The sequence below is a fragment of the Taurulus bubalis genome, assembly GCF_910589615.1.
Source record: "Taurulus bubalis genome assembly, chromosome: 9".
NCBI classification, from domain to species: Eukaryota; Metazoa; Chordata; class Actinopteri; order Perciformes; family Cottidae; genus Taurulus; species Taurulus bubalis.
This window is the reverse complement of record NC_136597.1, coordinates 19,571,007-19,595,221: the sequence shown is the minus strand read 5'-3', so window position 1 is coordinate 19,595,221 and position 24,215 is coordinate 19,571,007. Positions and strand designations below refer to the sequence as shown.

The window sequence follows — 24,215 nt, the reverse complement described above, 5'->3', positions numbered from 1 at the left end:
TAAATGATACAGAATACAGACTTTTTTTTACGATTTATTAATGGCATACTACACTGAGATTTTAAAGATTAACATACTATGACTTTTGGACATTTTCAATGACACTATTGACGTACTGTAGAGTTGGGAAACAGCGAGACAGTAGGCGTAGTTGCAGTCGAGATAGTTTACTCAAGCTCCACATAAAATGTACAATACTTGTGCAGTACTATAGCGGCAGCGCAAAACCCCACGCTTCCCGGAAACCAAACCAAACAAACCAACCCAGACCCCGGAAACCCCACCAGCTCTTAAAGGCACAGTAGCCCTTAGGTGAATGTCTCTCACAGTCCGTATGTGGGTCACCACAGTACTATACAATGACTTACGACAGTTTGTGAATTGACATGTGACATTTCTTTCTTGACATATACTAAGAAGTACGCAATTCAAATAACATGCTACTTTATGATTTTGACATTTTTTAAAGATACTTTACTATGAATTTGTTACATTTTAAATGTCATTTCATACTATAACCCTTTTCTTGATGGAAATTTGAATGACATACAATATATAATACGACTTTTAATGACTTTTCACAACAAACTACTACACTGGCATTTTTATGTTTATAATGACATACTCTGATTTTATGACTTTAATGGAATTCTATAATATTTCTTTAATTTACAATCTATACTATGGCTTATTACTTGTATTACTATATACAATACTATACCAGTTTGACCTTTTTATGGCATTTTAATGACACACTAAACTGACGTTTTGTGAGACATTTTTATAAAATACTATACGATGAATAGTTAAATGCCATTTCTAATGGCATACTATGCAAGTATGACGTTCTTTTATGCCATACTATGTGTGGTGGCTTCCTTTATTTCCATCACAATGAAACGTGCTCAACAAGGTTTCGCTGGACTTACTCACAGCCTGTTGTCCAGCGGCGCTCAGGTAGAAGATGGATGGATGGACAGAAGGACAACATGAACTAAATAAAGGATGTGCCGCAGCGACCGAAAGCAAAGAAACAGGATAACATACACTCTGATGAACAAGTAGCCACATTTATACAAACCAGTTGAAAAACTATTTTCGGCTCGTGGCGTGCACGCCCTGTGCACAGCTGGCACCGACACGGCAATGACGCCATCAACAGGTGCCAATTCTTTAACAATGTAATGCCACGGTTTGCCACACGGGGCAGTGACACCAACCACAGTCTAAACTATATGGTGTGACATTTTAGCATGTCTTTTTATTACATTGTTATGAAATACTACATTTTGACCATACTATACTATGATGTTTTTAACTACATACTAAACTTAAACTTTTTTAAATGTTATTTCTAAGACCTTTTTTATGACATTATTAATGACCTAATAATTACTGATATTTTTATTTTATATTATATTATGACATTTTGATGGAAATTTAATGACAATATCATTTAATGATGGGATACAATAATTTATTTCTGACTTATTTTTATAATTTTTTTATATACTATATTATGAAATTGTTTGTGAAGTTTATCACAACATACTGTACTTTGACATTTTAGAGCTTTCTTTTGACTTTTTTGGAATACAATACTGTTAATTTTACCATAACTTTTTTCAACATACTATACCATTACATCTTTTAACTTACTATGTTGGAATTTTTTCTGGTTTGCCTCCCTCGTTGTATTGCATGTCTGCTCTGTTGTATGAGGAAGCACACAGCAACCAACCCCCTGCAGGGAGCACGAGCTATAGTCCTTCTCAGTGAAGACGATATGAGTCAGTCTATTTAACAGTGTTATAAGAGATGTTTTGCATGATATTCTTTAACTTTATTGGCTGACAATTGTCATTTGGTTTTCATTGCAGATGTGATAATTTTTTCCAGAGTAAAGAAAATGAAATCTACAGTTTAAACATGAATCAAATGAACTGGTTTGTCTTCTAACATTTGGTTTGAGCTACTGTGAAATCTTTAATTTAAAAAGGCAAGCATTCAATGCTTTGTTTATTGAAAATGACAAGACATTCTTCACAATACAAAATGATACAGAATACAAACTGTATACCAAGTCCAGTATAAAAAAAGAACATTACAAGTGTTAAAGGTTTTCATTGATTTGAAATCTCGTCTTCATTAAAAGATTTTGGAAAAGAAAAATAGGACAACAAGGCACAGCTGGTACTATCTGAGAAGCATAGTGCATACAATACCTCACAAGTGTGAAACAACTAGTTTCGCATTATGATGAACACTGAAGGAAAAAAAAGATTGCTTTTTTTTTTTACATGATGAAAACAAACAAGCTCTCTGCACAGAATGAGCGGCTGGCTAGCATGTTGCAGCTAGCTACACGTCACTACTGTCCATCGTGGAAAAGGGTCATGTGGAAATGTGCTGTACTTCATCACAGAGAGCCAGACGTCTCAAAGACATCGCAGCGTATGGCTTTTACCAGGTGCTTTCAACCACTGGAATCTGAAGCAACTCAAGTGCAAAAAAGTGAGGTCACATACCGTCTTGTCGGACTTTACCGAAGCAAAATGAACAAGACGGGCAAGAGATTGCTGCTGATAATGACGGTGAGAATAAGAGATGGATGAAGATGGGAGGGTCACCAGATCCTGGATCAGGATTTGTGGCCGGCGTGGGACAGGAGCAGGGAGGAGGGTGTTCCTTCCAGGTTTGGCAGGGGGACAGGCATGTGTCCGTTGATTAGGCTGGGGAACTGTGGCGGCAGAGAAAGGAGCCGAGAGTTAGCGAGGAGGGGACGGAGGCTTCATGAAAGCGGCTTTCCGGTGAGGAACTGCAGCATTGTCACTGCTCTAGTTTCCTGTTTTTTTTTTATTGTACTCATTGTGCCTCTTCCTTTTCGCCTCTGTCCCCTGTACCTCCACAACAGAGGGAGAAGTCTACATTATTTGTGCACAAATAAACCAGAATGGTGTGTGTTGGGCTGTGGCGTATGTGTGTGTTTCACAAATGAGGAGCAGCTTTTAAACCAGTCCACCCTGTTCAGACTGGCTCCCCTGGGCTCAAACAGGAAGTATTCACAGGATTTCCTCTCCCTCTCTGAAACAAGACACCTCGGCTGGACCTGCTTACCAAGTCTCAACTAGTTTCACAACTGTCTGAAATTTTTTAGTTCTCAAAAACATCTTGTTGTTAGGTTTTTATACATGCTTCCTGTAAATACCAACATGAAAAATGAAAAAGATCAAGAATGGCACTTGCTTTACACAGGAACTTCATTTTAGGACATAGAGGAGTAATGTTAATGTATATGATGGGTATAAAAACACAAATTATCCCATATAGGATTCTAGCATAGCTAATATTTCAGCATCGAGTAAACATTATGACAGAAGATGAATAACTGCTGGGAGAAATGAATACTTTGCACACAACTTCCTCCTCGATTTTCAAACAATACCAGTAACCAATAATCGTTTTTGAGCACACCTTCCGTTTCCTTATTCTGCTATTTTTGTCACCGATGTGTCTACACCTGTGTGTGCTTTCATACCTGAAAGAGGGAGCTGTGGCCCTGCAGACGGGCGGGGCTGAGCGGAGCTACGGGGCTCAAACTGCTCCAGAAATGGATGCCTGACAACAGCGGACTGTGAGCCAACAGCAAACCAGAGGGAGTCTGTGAGGGGGGGAAACACAGAGGGAGGGAGGCTTCATGTAAATAAGAGAAACCAGTCAAGTAAAAAAAAAAAAAAACACAAGATACCCACTGGTTGGAGAGCGCTGCTATGAGGCCTTCGGTAATGCGATACATGCTGAAATGGTAAATGGACGTGTTCTGGCGTTTGGAAAAACAAACTGACGGAGCAGGAAGGAAGTCTGTGGTTTCTCCCCAGAATACAGGGTTGAGGTGGGGAGGAGAGGAGGAGGTGGACGGTGGGGGTTGATGCTGATTGAGGGGGGATAAGTGTGAGAGGGGGGGTGGGGGTCCTCAAGCGTTTGGAACGGCAACTAGAGAAAAAAACATGTGAAATCAATTTCTGCCTCTCTCCCCTGGTCTCGTCTCCCCCTCCTTTCCCCTGTGTCACCTCAGAGAAGTGAGCCAGTGTTGCGGAGGGACCCAGCCCTGCTCCTATTATTAATGGAATTATTGGAGCATATGGCATCACTTAGGGCCTCTTCCCCCCCCTCTCATAGGTTGGACTCGCAGAAGATTCCTGTAAATTGCTTGTTTTCCTCTGATCTCACTTTTTGCACCCTCATAAACAGACAGTGCGAGTGTGGTAATAATGGCGTTCTCAACGTGTGGATAAAACCTCTGATGTGGCAGAATCATTTTGCTTTGCAACAAATCCAACGCGCACGTTATTCACTGCAGTAGATTATTGAACACCAGTTGGTGCTTGCAGCGGAGCATTTGGGGTTATAACAAAGAACCAAACAAACCAAAATGTCACAGCTGGATTAATTTGGCTGAACACACAAACATTGGATAATAAAACCAGAATCCACCTTCTAGCAGTCATGTCCTGTAAGACTGCACAACCAAAAGAGGTAAAAAGCAGCTACTGGATTCACTAAACTTGTCAAATGTACATTTGCGTGTGTACTTTTTTTAGTATAGACATACTTCGATAAGCCCTGTTATTTGCAGCACATAAACATTCTGGCAGTAATTTGGGCTTTTACCCCACAGAGCTGTTTACCAAAAGGATTTGAAAGGTTTAGGCTCTAACCAAACACAGACAATGACTCATTAAATGTGTTTGAATTTGCATTTGTTCAAAAGTATGTCTAATTTCTATCTGACATGAAAGTGCCTTCGCACATATTACCCTAAAATCATGCCAATGTACCCTTTTCATACCTTTTCGCTGTCTGTTGCTCAAGCAAGTTTTGGTTCATGTGACCATTTAAATAAATATAGCAGTAGTATTTCCACCGACACATGCCAGGCTGTGTCAGATGTCTCTTGCTGCTCTCGGACCGCTTTAGGGACACTGACATCATGCTCTGGATAAATCCATCCTCTCTCGGTGGCCAGCCAGGCCACCACACAGAGGGGACAGCAACAGATAGGGATGCTAAGATTTGATTATTATTGGTGCTTCAAAAGCGGCTGTCTCAGAGTGACACAATCTATATTATACCTTAAATTATTGAGAGCAGAAATAAAAGAGCGTGTAAACATGTATCAAATGGTAGCATTGGGTGTGTAAGCATGCCTGGACGGGATACAGATAAAATAGTTTAGTTTTAGAGGAGCCTCAGGTGTCACGCCAACCTTAATTAGCCGCATTTATCCTCCTCCATTATTGACTAATATGCTGGGTGACACCTTGAATTGTTTACCAACCTCAAGGTGCTGACAGTTATGACTTTGAGTCTCAAACCACCGGCCTTCTGTCAGGAAAACGCACACACTTCCCACACAAAGTGACGTCATCATCTGTTCTGGCTGCGCTGCCGAGAGATATAGTTGTGCATCAGTCAGATGAATCATCTCACCTGTGCAGTGAAAAAAGCCGGAGTGAGGGAGCCAGATGGCAGTGCTGGACTGTTGAGGGCGATGGAGCCGATGTCGGTCCCCGCAAGCAGCAGGGACGGGGATGAGATCTCCAGAGCTTTGGGCTTTTTGTTTTTTGGTGGGAGTCTGTCTCCATGATAACTACTACTACTACTACTACTAGTAGAGCTACTTCTACCACTGCTGCTGCTCCTCTTGTCGGGAGGTTGCAGGGCTCGCTCCCTGTACCCAGAGGAGAGGTTGAGGGGCTGGGCGCTCGGGTCAGACTCCTCCTCTTCCTCCTTGACTGTGGGGCTCCAGCTTCGGCCGTGATGGGAGGAGGGTTGGGTGAGGGGAGAAGATGGGGAGCGGAGTTTGGACGACCTGGGGGAGACGTAGGACTCAAGTTTGGCAGAGGGAGGGGAGCTCCTTTCGCTGACGTTGGTGCCGAAGCGGATGACGGAGCGCGGCTCCTCCTGGTGCTCCCGCAGGGCCCGGAGCAGCTCGGGCTGGTTCTGCAGGGAGCTGATGCTGAAGGATGAGTAGAGTCCAGAGCGGAGGTAGTCGTTGCGGCACTGTTGCGCACCCAAGGCTGCCAGGGTCCTCCTCTGGGCCTCCTCCTCGACTTCCTCTTCCTCTTCCTCCTCCTCCTCTACCTCCAGCTCTGATGCCTCTCCCTCCTGAAGGGGAAACCTTCCAGAAGCCAGGCCCATCTCTACCGCCTGAGGGTCCATCTTCAGGATCTCGGGGAAGGACACAAACTTATAGACAAATTTCTGGCCAATCACCTTCTTGATGATGTTCTGTAAAACAGATAAACAACATAAATGATGAGGAGAAGAACTCGTATGTTCAGCAAATGGATATTAATCTGGAAAATATTAAAAGAACAAATGTTAATTAAAACTGGGATGGTGACAGCATTTCAGTCCGGCGAAGACGTATTGAAACCACTTTGTGTTTGAGTGCTACATCGCGGCCAGATTTCCACTGAACGTTTGCCAAGAAAGCGGAAGTGTACGTGTCTATCAGGGAGATTGTGGTTGTAAGAGAATGTGACTACACTCCTTTCACATGCCAACAGGACTGGTACACAGAGGCAGCTCCTGCACATTAACCAGTGAAATGCACCTTGTCATAATAGTAGCGCAGGGCTCGGCTCAGCTTGTCGTAGTTCATGTTGGTCTTGTTCTTGCGCAGCCCCCAAAGCTTGGCCACTTCCTCGGATTTGAGGAGCTTGAACTCTCCGTCTGTGGACGTCCAACATATCAGATGCTTGTGACTTTGGTCAAGCAGCAGCTGCAGCAGGAACTGCCAGAGGGTGATGGCACTGTCCATACCTGCAAGAAGACATGATCAGAGTGAGTGGATTTGACATGGGGGGAACATAGGGCTCACATCATACGGTCCGAGGTCGTCCTCTTAAATACTATTCTCTGGCATACTATACTAGGATTTTATATGGCATTTGTATGCTATTTATACTAACTATGAAATTCATTAAATATTTATAACTATGCCATTTTTCTATGAAATATTATAATGCAACTTATGACATTTCTTTGCATACTATACTAAAATGTTTATCTTTTTTTCTGTAACTATTATAACATGATATGACAATAATTAAAATGGTTACTCCACTCAAAACACGATTCTACCAATTTTCAGTCTATTGGCAATGAAAGGGAACATATCTTGTGAAAGGAAAAAAAAAATGTTTTAAAGAGGGGTGTGTGTTTATTGACTCCAAATAAGGAGGTGTAGACCTGCATGTGTTTTGGGAGGAGTAGCCGGCCCCTTTATGTAAACATGATGCGTTTTATTCAGAGTTAACAGTAACGACCATCCTGTTGTTTTGATTTGGGAGTCAACTGTAATGCTGAGCAACCTGGATCTCAGCAATAGGTTTTTTTTTCAGCTTTTTTCACTTCTTAATCTTTGAATGAAACGAAATAACCTTTACATGATAACCCACATTAATAAATAGTTTGAAAATATGCAGCATAGACACTGCTGGCCCAGTATTGTAAAAATGACACATGGATCATGAGCAGCATCGCTCTGCGTAGGGGAAAATGTAAATTCTTATTTTTGTTGTTTTTTGTGACTTGACATAAATGCAACTGATTGTATTAAATGGCCGTATGATATTGTGTCATATAGATCGCAGGTGGCTGTTTTGAATTGAAATTGTATCTTGACCAACTTTGTGATATGAGCAACTATCTTTGTTGCCCAAAGAATCAATAGAATATGGTATCATAATAAAGCCTGTGATTTACAGCACTAGTGCATACAGACTTTATTAGGTTGAAGAGGAAGAGCCTGTAACATGTGGAGTAAGGAAGAGTAGACCGGTGATGAATAGAACAGTGTGTTTTAAAGAGTGTAGAGTAATGTGGCAGCACAAGAGAAAAAAAATGTTAGGAGGAACAACAGCTCAAGCCAGAAATATGCTGCGGTTCAACCTGGCCCTCTCTCCACAGGAAGTATGACGGGCCCAGGGTGGGTTATTCCTTTAATAGAGGAATGTGCAGCCTCAAAACTTCTGTCTGCCTGCTAGGAGCTCACATATTAAAACTGTGTGTGTGTGTGTGTGTGTGTGTGTGTGTGTGTGTGTGTGTGTGTGTGTGTGTGTGTGTGTGTGTGTTTTGGGGGGTTGTTTATGTCACAACAGACAGTATTTTTCAATTAGTTAAAAGACAGATAATAAATTGGGAAAAAAAGTAGATAAATCGTCAAGTTATCTAATTAATCGCTTTAAAGTTGATGGCCAATTAGGAGAGAAAAATTGAATAAATGATGAAAATAGTATTTGCAGACCTACACCAGAGAGACACGCGTATAAATAGCCTCAAACTTAAATACTTTTTCGTTGCAGACTGTAATTTGTCTGTTGCACTAAACAACAAAAACTGTCAAGTAAACAAAGTTGGCATTACTTGCCTGATTAGGAAAACATTTGTACTCTTTACTTATTCTTCAATCAGATGTTTTTCACTTTTGAAATTAGAGTTTTACCAATTTTAGACACTATTTTATTCATCCAGGTGTCGTTCTTAGCTGCTTGTGTGAGCAGTTTGACTTGTTTTAAATATATTAAAAACACATAAAGTAAGTAAGTGATGAATACATTTGTAACTAAGTTGTTTGGCATCACACAGCCGTACATGCTGATGGACCTGGCTGAGTCTCATCTCGTGTACTCTGTGTCTTATCTGTGGATGTGAGGAGCAATAAGTGGCTGATGGTAAAACACAATGATGACTAGGGTTGTGTGACTAGAGTACCAACACGTCCGGTACCTACCGGACCGAAAAGCAACGCAGATTTCGGTGCTTCCTTCCGGTGCCTGAGACGATTTAAATACTTTTTTTTTTACACTACTCTGTAAAGTTGCACGGTATATAGATACTAAAAAGGTGGCGCGGTGCCCGCACGTTAAAAACGATTATTAAAATAGCGCGGATCAGAGCGCACTCGCTGCTCTGCTCTCTGTCCGCCTGCATGCAGAGCGGGGCTCGAGGGGGCGGGGCTTCCAGCGCTCACACACACACACACACACACACACACACACACACACACACACACACACACACACACACACACACACACACACACACACACGCGTACACACAGTGCGCGCACACAGAGATCGCTGGAGACACGAGCACGAGCTTTTGAACGTCCGTCCTCGGCTTGATGGAACAAATCTCTCCAGTTGATATTAATGATGACGTGTAGTCCAGTAAAGCAGCAGTTTTAGGATCCAACAGTGTCTGAGTTCTGTTGCACACGGTCCCATCAGGCCACCTGATGCTTGTGTCTGTTCTTTTTTTAAATATATATATTTTATAGTTTGAAGTTAAAAGGTTTGAAGCTGAAGTTTGAAGTGTGTTTTGTATGTACTTATTTATTTATATCTATAGTATACTTTAAACAGTTAATAATATTGTTCAATTTGAAGAAAAAGAATTGCCTTGGCAATAAAAAGTATCGGTTCAGGCACCGTTTAGGCACCGGTATCGTTTTAAAAGTATTGGTTTAGCACCGGTATCGGAAAAAACCCAAACGATACCCATCCCTAGTGATGACAGACTGGCCTCTTGACCACCATATCTCTGTCCAGAGAGGAGAGAGGGAGGGCTGAACTCATTTCCGATACAAGCTATCCCCTGAGTTTTCTATCTGCCATGTGAAACTACAAACCTGTCAAAGTCAGGACTTCCTCCTATTCTACTTCCAAGGACAAATGTTGAGGAGAGGGGATCTCACAGCAGGGGAGCATTTCCCCAGTCCGGCCACACTTCCCACTAAAGTCCCAGCGGGAGAGGGTCGAGAGATCAAATCAGTGTCCCCTTTTTCCACGGCTACACCCTTTAAACCAATCTGAACCCAGACCTCGGCTTGGCTTTTAAACACAAAGGTAAACCTATACAGGGCCACTGAGCTGACAGGTCTACAATTAGGCCACTGACACTTATAAACATTAAACTTTGCAAGATGCTGCAAATAGCTCAGAGGAACTTTGAAGCGTGGAACAAAAATACCTCCTACAGAAATGAGTAGATTTGAAATATAAACACAATCTAGTGATAACCTCACTACTGTACCTTATTTGAATATTAGATTGATACGCCTACCGCACAGAGATGAAAGCCACAACAACGGACAGTTGCTGTGTGACCCACAGACATGGCATAAATCTCGCTAGGAATATTACATTATGATGGTTTCAGTCGGGCATCAGGAGCCCTGCTGCGGATGCTCGGACTGAGAAGTCTCGCTGCGCGCACAAAGCCATCCAGTGTTGGCTGAACGGAAACTGCTAATGAGATTAGATGGTGTGTGCAGACATTACTTAGCCATGACTAAATCTGCTCTCTTCCTGTTCGCAGACGGTGGAAAATGCAACAAGGGGGCCCATAAGAGAACCATCTCCAAACAGCAGCCACGCGCCGTTGTTGCATTGCTCGTCTTTTGTTTGCCTCCCTTTCTAGGGAAAGGCTACATTTGTGTCCCGGGACTTGAACGTTGCTGGAGCCTCACTGTTACGCATAGAGGGGTTTGGATCCCTCTTCTGCCCCACTGACTCATTTTCAAGATGTTGCTTGCACCGGAAGACGGCACAATTAAGTCCTCATCTAAAATCCGTAACGTTATTATCCTGACTTTAAACTTTAAAAACACACTGGATTCCGACAAGTTTAACCAACACACGGTGGAAAACTTCACGGTCCAGGATCCTTTACGTGAATCCCGTCGCTTACAACTGTTAATCATGCATTATTACGCGCTCTCTACGAGCCAACAAAGCGCTGTTCATAGAAAGAGGTCCGTTTATTTCTACGTTACCTGCTATCTCCGACTCGGGTGTTTTCCCTTCCGCGAAACTTTACGGTGAAGCTCGTGTGATTCCTTGTTTTTCCATGCTTACTTCTGGTCTACACAGTTGTGCTGGACTGAAATAGGATCCTGTGCTTTTTCTTCTTCTGAGCAGGAAGTTGGAGCAGGCAGACACAGAGCCGGCTGACTTCCTCTCCCCGACGGTTCCCCAGGCAGTTTGCCGTCTGTGTAAACACACTTTTCCTCCCCTCCTCTTCTCTTCTCCTCGGCTCGCCCGCTGACGGCCAGCAGTAGGCCTACTCCGACTGCGCGTCGGCACACATGGTGATACAGAAACTCCTACAGCCCGTAAACTGACATCATCCCCGTCCGCAGGCTATAGTGTGATGCTTTCAGGTTCGCCTCGTTAGTTCGAACACATCCATTTACAGGCCAACAGTCACGTGGGTTGAGGTCTTATCCTATTTTGTTTTCGTTTTCCGCGGTGCCGGAAGATGTATTCAGGGTTCTACTTCGTAAAAGTGGCAGTATTATATTGTAAATCTACTCTGTTGCAAGTTAAAGTACTGCATTCAAAATCGCACTCAAGTAAAAGTACAAAAGTATGAGGCATCAAAACATACTGAAAGTACTGAAAGTAAAACGTCTCTTTTTACAAAGAGACCCATTTAAGATTCATATTATAATTGTGTAAATTACTTTATACTGCTAAATAGCTCAGTCTATAATCATGCATCATAATTGATTAGGTGATTTATAGTTTGTTTTAATATAAATCTTCAAAGTAACTAACTAAAGCTGTCACATTTTAAATATATTATTTTCAGTTTTAGTCTGCATTTATGAATTTATGTATGTTGTTCTTTCTATATTTGCGTGACCTGGACAATTGTGGGATAATACAAAATCCCTAAATATATCCTATTATAAAAAAGTACATTCAAGAATTGCATTTATTTTGTATTCAAACTACTTTTGAATACCAACAATCGCTGGTGATTATCCTAATATGAAATGTCAAACAATGACAGAATAAATTCCTTTTGGTTGTTGCATGTCTAATGGCCATGTTGTTGTTGTTGTATACTGTGCAGGACAGAAGCACAATGATTGAGATGTCACATTTATATTTTAAGTGAATATTTTAGGCATTTTTGCCGTTATTTGATATTAGGAACAATAGAAAGAACAAAGGGGTTAAACAAAGACCATTAACAAAAGCATCCAATAGCATTGAAACAGTGCACTACCTGGTTATACCTTTGAATGACCCTGGGACAGAAACATGTACTTGTATGCAGATCAATTTAAATAGTTTTGGTTGCATTGCATCAGAACCCACAAGTTTTTTTTATTAAATATGAGCCTTTGTCATTAAAAATGTATTTGAACTGAATAGATAAACTCTTGGCGGAGGCCAGGGCTGCCCTTTATCACCGGTCCTGTTCGTGACCTTCATGGACAGGATACCTAGGCGCAGCCAGGGGGCGGAGAGGATCCGGTTCGGGAGTCTCGGGATCGCCTCTCTGCTGTTCGCGGATGATGTGGTCCTGTTTGCCTCCTCGGACTGTGACCTCCAGCATTCACTGGGGCGTTTTGCAGCCGAGTGTGAAGCGGCAGGGATGAGAGTTAGCGCCTCCAAATCTGAGGCCATGGTGCTCTGCCGGAAACCGGTGGAATGCTCCCTCCAGGTGGGGACAAACTGCCTACCCCAAGCGAAGGAGTTCAAGTATCTCGGGGTCTTGTTCACGAGTGAGGGGAAGGTGGAGCGGGAGATCGACAGACGGATCGGTGCGGCTGCAGCAGTAAAACAGGCGCTGTACCGGTCCGTCCTGGTGAAGAGGGAGCTGAGCCGGAAGGCGAAGCTCTCCATTTACTGGTCGGTCTATGTTCCAACCCTCACCTATGTTCACGAACTCTGGGTCGTGACCGAAAGAACGAGATCTCGGATGCAAGCGGCCGGAATGAGCTTCCTCCGCAGGGTGGCCGGGCTCACCCTTAGAGATAGGGTAAGGAGCTCGGACATCAGGAGGGAGCTTGGAGTCGAGTCGCTGCTCCTTCGTGTCGAAAGGAGTCAGCTGAGGTGGTTCGGGCATCTAGTCAGGATGCCTCCTGGACGCCTCCCATTAGAGGTTTTCCAGGCACGTCCAACTGGTAGGAGACCCCGGGGAAGACCGAGGACACGCTGGAGGGATTATATCTCCCGGCTGGCCTTGGAACGCCTCGGGATCCCCCAGAATGAGCTGGAAAGTGTTGCGGGTGAGAGGGAAGCCTGGGTCGGCCTGCTGAACCTGCTGCCACCGCGACCCGACCCCGGATAAGCGGCTGATAATGGATGGATGGATGGAGATAAACTCTTTGATCGTCAGTCCATAAGTTTGTAAAATGAGAGTAGGGCTCTCAGGAGACCAGCGGTAATACACAGAGGATCTGATGTTATAACATGTTAGAGATATCTGACTAAATCCAGTCCAATCTAAAAAGAGTCATTTGCATTAGTTCAAAGTTTGGTATGTGGTTAAGGTCATGATTACATTGTTGCCATTTTTACTTAATTAAGTGGGATCCTCGAGATAGCTGCTCAGGTTTTATTGACCCATGTAAGCCTTCAATTGCTATACTTGCAAGTAATGTACAAAACACTGTCGGTTTCAGGTAAACTGCATCAAATTACAATGTTTGAATCAATTGACACAAATAAAACACTAAGGAACTGCATATCGACTTTTAAATACTTTTGAGAGCTTGATTTTGCAAAAGAAAATGAATAAATTGTTGAAAACATCATATACTGTCGACACATTGTAAATAAATGTCATTCTATGAGCACCATAGTGTGAGGAGACATGTTTAATAACTTATCTAATATATCTATCTAATATATATATGTATATATATATATATACATTTTTTGAGCACCTTTTATTCCAATCCAGTTAATTAAACTAAATTGTGTAGAATGTGATATTTTGATGATGCACTTAACTGTAGCACAACTAATATTATGTTGAATCAACAAACTGATTTACACATGTTGATAGTATTGTGTTACACTCAAGGAGCATTTTGGATACCACCAGTCAAAAAGCAGCAGATACGTCACGTTTGGCTCCTTCAAACACATGAAAGCCAGCACGTTTTTCGCCGCCCACCGGTCCGTTCCGGTGGTTAAATCACGTGAACGCTTTTGGGTCGATGTGTCGTAACATCTATGTGACCAACATGTGGAGGTCAATGGTCCCCAGAGGTGCGACACCGGCGAGGCGTGGCCCCTGAACGCACCGTCTGATTGGCGGCTGAACTTTCGGTGGCTGAAAGTGGTACCTGGAGGCGCAGCGAGCAGCGCTCACTGCAGCAAGAAGACCCGCTGAAGCAGCTATGCCTGGTTTTACTGTCCATATCCGAAATGAGTGGCTGGCGGTGCCCTGCCGGGATACCACCAACAACATCCAGTGGCTCGGACACGAGGCGCTCAAACGTTACATGAAGAACAAACCAGACAACGGCGGCATCACGTCTCTAAAGGACACGAAGTTTGTCGTGCGCAGGTGCCAGGGTTTGGGTTTGTTGGACGCGGATGACACCATCGAGGATGTACTGGAGGATAATGACTTTGTCGAGCTTGGTAAAGGCAGTCTGTATTTAAAGGAAATAAGTTAAAAAGAACGTTATGCGACAGTGTTGCCACTTATTGTGCGTAATTGTGCATGGTTTGTTATGTACCGACTATGTTAACATTAATTTACCAAGAGGAAATGTGTACAATATGTGTAATTAATGTCCTTTACTTACAGCCATTGAAGGCGACACCATGTCTCCTGACTTTATCCCGTATGAGCCTGGAGTTTCTCATCTGTATCCTTAAACATATGTGTGCACAATTAATAATAGTGGGAACTTGGGCAGTGAAGTTGGTACTAAATCACATATTTTCTTAATCAGATTTTTATTTTGTTAATGCAAATACATTGTGTTAGACTGTGGGTAGCACTGACTTTTGAAAGAATACAATACATATCAGTTTAACATTTAAAAAGATAAGATGCATTTTTGCTTTTATAATTTCTGTAATACGATGATACAGTATTGTGCAACATTGTATTGGATGTTATCCTTAATTACTATGTGAAATAGCACCGCGTTATACAAAGAACCCAGAGAGGTAAGTCTTTTACTCATTTTCTACTACTAAAAGTGATATGCTATTTTCCTGACTACTCTAACTTGCTTCTATTTATGCAGTATATTTCCTTGGATGGCAACAGCCTGACATCGACAGATCTTGTCAACTTAGGAAGAGGACTCTACAAGATCAAGGTAATGATCAACAAATAGTTTTTGCTGTCATGGCTAGTCTGTGTAATCTTTGACTTTTTTTAAATCTTTGACTTAATGTAAAAAAATCCCTTTTCCAACATTTTCAGGTGACTCCAGAGGCAGAACAAAACGTTGTGAAATCCAGAGAGCTCTTGGACCGTATTGTCAAGGAAAACAAAGGTAGACTGATGACTTTAAATGCATTGATCTAACTGTTAATCAGCTGATAAAATGTATTTCATGAAGTCAATGATCTCATGTATTGAGTTATCTGTATCTCTCTCTCTCTGTTCCTCCAGTTGTCTATGGAATCACAACAGGTTTTGGCAAATTTGCCCGAACAGTCATTCCTGTCAGCAAGCTCAAGTAAAGACAATATTTGTTTACCGGTGACAATTTTGGATCTTCTGTTGGAGAATGAGATGTTTTTTGTGTGCTGATGTGTGCTTGTTCCTCAGGGAGCTGCAGGAAAACTTGGTGCGGTCACACTCGGCAGGTAATAAAGCTCCCTGTAAAGCTTGATTATTAGTCTAGAACTTAAAATCTCAACGTATTCAGTGCTCCTGACAAAGTGTTTCAGGTTTTGCTGTATTTGTACCACCAATGTTATGCTATGCTGTCCAGGTGTGGGAAACCCGCTAAGCCCAGAAAGGACCCGCATGCTTCTGGCTCTGAGGATCAATGTTCTGGCCAAAGGGTACAGCGGAATTTCTCCGGAAACCCTTCATGCCATGATCCAAGCCTTCAACGGTAAGCCACCAGCCTCACTATATATTCACAGACCGTGGATATCAGCTTCAGTTGATTGCTGATACCATCTTTTGGGGGGGGGATCAGTATTGGGGAAGCGGACTGTCAAATGACTAATCTTCATCTCTAACTCACTCTGACCCTGCAGCTTCTTGCCTCTCCTTTGTCCCAGAGAAGGGAACAGTGGGTGCAAGTGGAGACTTAGCACCGCTTTCTCACCTGGCCCTGGGGCTGATGGGAGAAGGGAAAATGTGGTCTCCCAAGAGCGGATGGGCAGATGCCAAATACGTAAGATCTTACAGATATAACTGTCTTAATTACTTTTCCACGGTTGTACAACATAACTTGCTTAATGCTGCAGGAAATGGGCCCACTGCTTGTAAAAGTGACAGGTAGCAAGGTCCAATAGGAAAACATGTTTGCTTTTTCATGACCCTGGAACTTTTACATGTTGTTTTTTTTGTTATCCTTTCATCTCTGGCCAGGTCTTAGAGGCCCATGGACTGAAGCCAATATCACTAAAGCCTAAAGAGGTAATGTTTAAAATCAACCACGCTCTCATATTTGATTTGCCTGCACTAAAGAACCTGTCCCAGGGTTCACTGGGAATGCATTGTGATTTCTCCTCAGGTACAGACGAACAATAATAATGTTTATCATTATAATTATAAGCCCATGGAGTGCAGACTGCGTTGCATTCTCCCAGTGGCTTCTTGAAGTGGAAAATACGGGCATCTCACTCCCAGTCTTTCCCTCACAGGGTCTTGCTTTGATCAACGGGACCCAAATGATCACCTCTCTGGGGGCCGAGGCCGTGGAGCGAGCCCAGGCCATTGCTCGGCAGGCAGACATCATTGCTGCTCTGACCCTGGAGGTGCTAAAGGGAACCACCAATGCCTTTGACAGTGGTGAGCAGACACAGTGGTGGTGAAGAAAAATAAATACTTACCTCAAACTCCAAGATGCTGTGTCTGTTCCGTCCTTCCTCATTTGCTCGTCTCATGTCTCATCCTGCAGACATTCATAAACTGCGGCCCCACCCCGGACAGATTGAGGTGGCCCAACGCTTCCGCTCGCTGCTGGACTCTGATCACCATCCATCCCAGATTGCAGGTGAGAGGACAGGCCCATATTTGCATTATTGTGTTATTGTAATACACCTAACATCTGGCTAGCACAGTTGCCTCACAGCAAGACATGTGTCCTGTGTTCAAACCCATCTATGGCTTACAGGGCCACAGTGAGTAGAGTTGGCATGTGACAGAAACGACATATTGTTGGGGGTTTCCTCTCAATCAAAGTACAAACATCTGTACGGAGTATTTTCTACCACTGTGCTTGATCAAGGCACTAGTTTTAGAGCTGGAACACTCCACTGTGGCAGCCCACGGCTCCTAAATATTTAGAATGGTTCAAATGGAGAGGGTGTATCTCCCAAAATTGATTAATAAAGTATAGCTTTTGGCTGCATTGAACTCTAAAACATGTAGTACTTTATGTCATCTGGTGTTGGTTTGTTTTTCCAGAGAGCCACAGGTTCTGTGACCGAGTCCAGGATGCCTACACCATGCGATGCTGTCCTCAGGTAACCCCAAGTTTATTTATACATCCCAAAATCCCAAGTTTCTCCCTGAGGACTTTACAGTCAGTACACCCTCAATCCTTACACGCTCAATTTGGAAAAGGAAAACAGTGGTGGATTCTCTTGTGGTGGAGCCAATGAGTGAAGCAGGGCATTCCGATTCTCTTGAATTGGAGTCGGACTGTGCTTAAAGTGCTGTTGAGTTGTTTCTGAGCATACCTTTTTCTGTACACAGGTCCATGGAATCACCAATGACACAATAACATTTGTCCAGAACATCATCAATACAGAAATCAACAGCGCCACTGACAATCCTGTATCCTTTTCCGGCTTTAAGATGAAAAAACTAGACTGTTGTGTGAGTCTAGCCGTGTCCTTTTTGTCTCAAAACTGTAAAGTGGTTCAACCACAAATTCTAGGTTCTGCCACAAAGTTGGATTTGTTATTTGATATCAGGTGAGATTTATTTTTCTTAACGGCCATACAAGATGGTATTTGCAGAAAGAGGTGAGACCATTTCAGGTGGGAATTTCCATGGCGAATACCCAGCTAAGGTATGTATGTTTGTGACTCATGTAACGTTGTTTTATTTGGGTATTTGTTGTACTTTTTGTTGTCATCTCTTTTATTGCCTTCACCTTTCTTTTAGGCTCTGGACTATCTAGCCATTGGAGTCCACGAGCTGGCCTCCATCAGTGAGAGGAGGATCGAAAGGTTGTGTAACCCGTCACTGAGCGAGCTGCCTGCCTTCCTCGTCAACGAGGGAGGACTCAACTCAGGCTTCATGATTGCTCATTGCACCGCTGCTGCCTTGGGTTAGTGCGCAAAGAGTTACAGTAAAATTAAGCATTAACATAAGTGAATGTGAATTATTTGTTACTTTATGTTGATTAAAACAGATGTGGGTTGAATTAAATAGGTTTTAATATTAAATGATGAATTTCAGGTAGAATATTTCACAGAAATATATATGGTGTGTTATTCAAAATACTGCTTTTATCATATTAATTTGTATTTACATCCCATTTTACTCACCCTTTTAGCATGAACTTTAACACTAATCTCAGGTTTTTTTACTGTCTAGTTTCAGAGAATAAAGGTTTGTGTCATCCATCGTCTGTGGACTCCTTGTCCACTAGTGCTGCCACAGAGGACCATGTGTCCATGGGAGGCTGGGCTGCTAGGAAGGCCCTGAGGGTTGTGGAGCATGTGGAGCAAGGTAAAACTAATTTAAATCCTGATATGATTATTGCTATTAATATTTGAAGCCTCCTATTACAGTATGTATGAGGCCCAGACCAGGGGAACACGCTAAACACAGCAATTACATTAACAAAATACAATTAAATATAATGTAGGTAGACTTTCCGCTGGCATCAAATAAACTAAACGGTCAAATGACTGAAACACAGGAAAAATGACTAACTTTAAAGTGATGACAAAATAAGTTACACAAGCTGCTGCATAGTTCAGTTATATAAAGTTCAATGGTCATTCGCAGTTTTTTTTAAAGATCTGACCACCTACCTTTTAAGTGAGCTTCAAAAGTAACAAGCAGCTACGTCCAGTTTCTGGCGCCTCTGCCACAAATAAAGTGCAAAAGGTAAAAGCTTTGAAAATCATTGCCAACTGTGGATAAAAGTGCATGAGCAAATATTTGCATGATTGTAAATCAAAGCTCATCAAGAGGTTTTCCTGATTAACTGCAAAACTACAGGTAAAATCAATTCCTCTCTAGATATAATTATCTTCATGTTTGTTGAGTACAAATATACAATCACAAGAAAACGATAAGATACAATAGTAGTTACAATATGTGTTGGAATAGACTGAAAAGCTGAAATCAACAGCTAATTCCGAATTTCAACAAAAGTGTAGTTTAGTGTATTGTGAGTTTTTAGTTCAGTGGCTAATATACATTAAATTCCCTTATGATTTAAAAAAATATCAATTGACATGTTGCAAAACAAATTCAAGGATTGAAGGACTCAACGGGCTCCACAATCTCTTCTTAAGGAAGGTATAGATCAGAACATTTAGAACTGAATCCAAAGGAGCGGTTCTAAAGCCCCATTTGTAAAATGATAGTTCTACATAATGCAATGTCATACCTAGAATTGGTGCAGTCCCTCACGCTGTGTTCAGTATGCAATGCTGGCTCCAGCAACCTTACTGCAAACACATGATCGTCATTCAACACACCAAAAGTACTGACATCAGATGTTGTGTAATGTTTACATTTTATGACCACAAAAAGATGATGTACTTAAAAAGACATTTTATAAAATAAGGCATTCTTTTGTAAATTAACTCAATATGTGATTATGCAATTGTCAAATCTACTTTGTTTTTATCAGTTCTTGCTATAGAGCTGCTGGCCGCCTGTCAGGGTATCGAGTTCCTCCGCCCGCTCCGTACCACCACTCCACTGGAGAAGGTCTATGAACTCGTGCGCAGTGTGGTCAAGTAAGTCAAACAGATGTGGCCAAGGTTCACAACTTTCAGTCCACTGAAATTATGTACAGGATAGTTAATATTTATCCACTGTTCCACTTCTGACTCTTGACTTTTCTGCCATGAACAGACCATGGATTAAAGACAGATTCATGTCTCCGGACATTGAAGCTGTTCACCGTCTTCTACTTGACCAGAAGGCAAGTGACACATCTTATATGACACATTTTACAGCCACAGTTAAAATGAACATTGCTTCCTACTACACATGTACATGTAAGCTCCACGGGGATGGAAATGGAGAACATTTGATTTTCAATTAACATGTTTATATTTTCAACTCAGGTGTGGAATGTGGCCAAGCCCTATATTGACAAGTATAAGACAGAGGTCATCCCCGAGTCCCGTCCCGTCTCCCCAACGGCCTTCTCTCTGGACACTCTGGCGAAACGTGTTCGCCGTGAATGAAAACATGGCCGATTTTTGTTATTTTGAAATAACTATAGTTAACAGCATAAATTAATGAGACTTTTGTTGCTTTTAATGAAAACGACAACGATCAAAGATTGATTTGAGGAGCCAATGTTATTTTGACCCTTTTAAACTAAACTCATATTTGATAGCTAACATTTTTAATCCTCCAGCATATTTTGGTAATTTAAGAATTGTCTATTTCTCTAGTAATTATTATTGGGTGTTTAATTTGCATATAGCTTGCCCCACACCACTGTGCACTAGAGTTGTATTTATCTAAACCTTTGTTGTTCCTTTAAAATGTGCCTAATTGAGTTATTGCCACATGACTACCTCATTCATTGCACCATTTTAGACCATGTAGAAAAAACATTACTATGATTAAAGGCTTTTTTTTCCCTGGTGGAATTATGTGTAATCTAAAATGATTGTCATCTGTACATTTCCAGTTTAGACAACACAACAATAAAAGTTTAAAAAGCTGCATTCTGTAATGATTTCTATGATTATGTAATTCCTCCTTTCTGCAAACTATATTGGCATTTAGGTGGTTGACAGAAATGACGTTACCTATTAATACTAACTTATTTCTGGCTTGTAGTTATTACAAGATTATTGTCAAGATTACTTTTAGTAGTAGTCGTGGGAGAAGTATTGAAAGTATTAGTTGCAAAAACAATATATATTTTATCATCTGTCATTTAAATGTTAATTTCCAACACTGATATTATCTTTATATGTTTTATCAAGTACTGCACTTGAGTACAACTTCAAGGTACTTTCACAATTCTATTTTATGCTACTTTATACTTCTACTCTAATTTGACTTATTACAATACTCCCTGAAAGGGACCATTCTCCCCAACAAGTACTTTTACTTTAAGTATATTTCAACGTTATTTTCACAGAGCAGTAATGCTTATTTTAATTGAGTAAACGATACAAATACTTTTTTTCACCACTGGGTAATTTTACCATATGAAACCTATGACCATAGTTTACAGAAGACCTATTAAAGGGATTGACAATAGTAGAATGTAAAACGCCATGCAGTTACATATTAAATGGGATTGCAAACAAAACCCCAAAGGAATAAAGCAAAGCAAATCATTGTATACATTTATTCCTAATTTAGGCAAGCATGAACAAACCAGTAAACAGACAGGATTGTGTTATTGGGTTTACAGCCACACTGCTTTTGTCTCTGTGTGCTTAAACTTTAGGGAAGTAAGTTTAACAGTAGCTTCCGAGTCCAGAGAAACAACGCCTACCTGCGCGGACTGAGAAGCCACTCTGCCACCTTGAGGTACTGTGATGAAAAACCTGAGGAAGATAACGTGGGATGTCACAGACCTGCAAACAGCAGCTATGGTAAACATATTCAAAGGTTACTCAACCAACTCTTCACAGATAATAGCACAGAGGCAGAAGTCTGTTGTACCCAGAAATAGCTACATTTTACAATAAATACTTTGCCATTGTGTGTCTAATTTAACAAGTTAATTTGTTGCAATCTCAGCCTTTTCCAAACATATTCTCAAATTTAAGAACAGATTAAATGAGGTTTTAGACTTGAATTAACCAACGCTTGACATTTAATTACAAAAATGTGTTTCTACAGGCTACAAAACATACTTGTACACGCAAAAGTATAAAAGGTATGTAAAGGTAGCACAACACATTGCCAATATTATTTCCTTTCTTAAGACCCGTATTAAAACTGTTTGAGCAAACACAAAAATATTAAAGTTACACTAGACGGAATTAAAATTTTAAAAAGTATATAAAAGTACTAAAATGTATTATATATTGCACCAGATGAATGTAATTAAAGTGGCCAAAGTGATTAAAGTGTTCTAAGTGTTTGTTGTAGTTATGATATAACAAATTATCAATATCTGATGTTCATATAACGTTACAAACCGCATTAGGCTTTATCATTCTCAGTTTTCCCTGCTGTCCCAAATCTATGTGTAACGTTACTCACAGAAAAATAAAAAAAAACCTTTCTAGCTACTTTCAGCAGAAAAGACAAGACGAAAAAGAAAATAACATAAGGAACTATCAGTAATTGCAGAAACAACTTACATCTGTTACAAATGTCGGGTTACGTAGAAAGAAAAATGAGGTCTCCTTCGAGCCGGATTTGAACCAGCGACCTAAGGATTTCAGCATTGTACCACTACAGTCCTCCGCTCTACCAACTGAGCTATCGAAGGGACAGTTACTCATGAAAAATACTGAGCTCTGATACCAAACCAGATATTATCTAATTATTGTAAAAATGTTTAGGTCCCGCCACGACGTCGACTGAAAATCTCTTGGAAGAATAAACTGAGCGCCTGTTGCTAGGATTTCAACTAAAGCCTTCATATTGCACACAGACATTATTACATTCACACTGTGTTTAGTTTCGTTCATTTTATGGTACAACTGCGCACCCGTTTACAACAAAAAGGAAAGACAACAGTATATATATATATAATATATTTTGGTAAATGGCACATCTGGGACCCATCCTAATTTAAACGAAGACTCCGCAAAAGATTGGAAAAATAATAAGATGCATCTGTTTCATGGTTCATACGTAAGAACAAGACACATGGGACATTTCTGGAAAACAGGCTTACTCTATGTTATGTCACTGGGGTGAACGTTGATGACTCTGAAAACCCCAAAACAATTTGTAATTATGAATAATGTCTTAACTGTACAGCTGATACAGTATATTTCATGCACGGGCCCCTATTGCTGCATTGCTTCATTGAAAAGGCTATTTGTACCACTAGGTGGCAACACTCCCCTATTTGATCCTTTAATCACTGCACCTACTAGGCTGAGATATATAATTACTTTCTTGAGAAAATTAAAATGTGGGGTTAGTTCAAATAATTCACTTCACTTCATCTTAAGTATAGAGTATAGTGCTTCACTTTTGGACTTTGTCAAGGGTTTGAGTATTAGTTGAGAATCAGGACAGATGATTGCGTGTACTGTTGTATCACAATCCTCTTATGTTTTTGTTAAATTGACAGATCACGATTGCTGTTAGTTTGACCATGATTCTCTGAATTCTGATACTGAAACAAGAACAAAGTGAGAACGGATACTTTAATCCTGCAAGGGGACATTCAAACAAGTTTAAACTGCAATTCAACACATTGTTACATGATAACACCAAGCAAGGGTGCAGAATTAGCATTTAGCCCGTCTCACTAAACTCATTGTACATTCACAAGAGGGGGAGAGGTACAATCTCAGAAGATATTGCTATCAGTAACAGAAGAAAATGGCACATTTACTTTATGTGAGTATTTATATTTCCTTCTACTTCCTGCTTCTACTTTACTATAGTTCGGAAGGAAATATTGTATGTTTTACTCCAGAACATTTATTTGAATACTCGAGTAGCTTGTTACTTTGCAGACTAAGATTTTATAAGAATAAAACACCATTTTAATAAAATATGATGCATTGTTAGTAATACATTACAATGTTTCTTACACATTGATAATCTACTAATCTAATATAATAATATAACCTTCTAAAGGAACAAAGGACTGAAAGGACCATTTTGTATTCTGATTTATTTTACTTTGTATCCTTAATATATGTCTTTTCCTGATAACATATGCATATTTGTGTCTTTTACTTGGAATTTGACCTTTTAAAGGATTCTACTACTGAGGGTCATTGAGATGTAAACTGAAAAGCAATGAGCGTTGAGCTGAAAAGTGACAATGATAATTGCTTTCAGCGAAGGTTTATTAAAGGCTTGTAATGTTAAACAGAAATGGTTGC

At 41.0% G+C, this 24,215-nt stretch overlaps 2 protein-coding genes across 2 annotated transcripts; one reads left to right on the top strand and one right to left on the bottom strand.

Annotated features, from left to right (window-relative positions):
* Positions 1-1,996: 1,996 nt before the first annotated feature.
* On the bottom strand, positions 1,997-10,921 carry LOC306741030 (ETS domain-containing protein Elk-3-like). Its single transcript, XM_079223283.1, has 5 exons — positions 10,847-10,921; positions 6,620-6,828; positions 5,491-6,291; positions 3,539-3,661; positions 1,997-2,740 (listed from the first exon to the last, which is right to left on the bottom strand). Exons 2-5 carry the CDS (start codon positions 6,824-6,826, stop codon positions 2,642-2,644), a joined length of 1,230 nt encoding a protein of 409 aa, XP_079079409.1. The 5' UTR covers positions 6,827-6,828; positions 10,847-10,921; the 3' UTR covers positions 1,997-2,641.
* Positions 10,922-14,215: 3,294 nt separating this feature from the next.
* Positions 14,216-20,408, top strand: hal (histidine ammonia-lyase; the record flags this gene model as incomplete). The annotated part of the gene is made up of 20 exons (XM_079224179.1): positions 14,216-14,462; positions 14,632-14,692; positions 14,972-14,999; positions 15,080-15,154; positions 15,262-15,334; positions 15,454-15,520; positions 15,613-15,650; positions 15,779-15,904; positions 16,053-16,192; positions 16,390-16,437; positions 16,665-16,812; positions 16,922-17,017; positions 17,431-17,489; positions 17,722-17,802; positions 17,975-18,040; positions 18,136-18,301; positions 18,571-18,705; positions 19,844-19,952; positions 20,071-20,140; positions 20,286-20,408. The coding sequence occupies 20 exons, from the start codon at positions 14,216-14,218 to the stop codon at positions 20,406-20,408; spliced, it is 1,956 nt and encodes a 651-aa protein (XP_079080305.1).
* Positions 20,409-24,215: the final 3,807 nt, after the last annotated feature.

Coding starts and splice junctions, on each gene's coding strand:
- LOC306741030 (XM_079223283.1), bottom strand. CDS start 6,826: ATGGACAGTGCCATCACCCTCTGGCAGTTCCTGCTGCAGCTGCTGCTT. Junction 6,292..6,619: donor TGCGCTACTATTATGACAAG/GTGCATTTCACT, acceptor TCTGTTTTACAG/AACATCATCAAGAAGGTGAT. Junction 3,662..5,490: donor CGGCTTTTTTCACTGCACAG/GTGAGATGATTC, acceptor CCCCCCTCACAG/ACTCCCTCTGGTTTGCTGTT.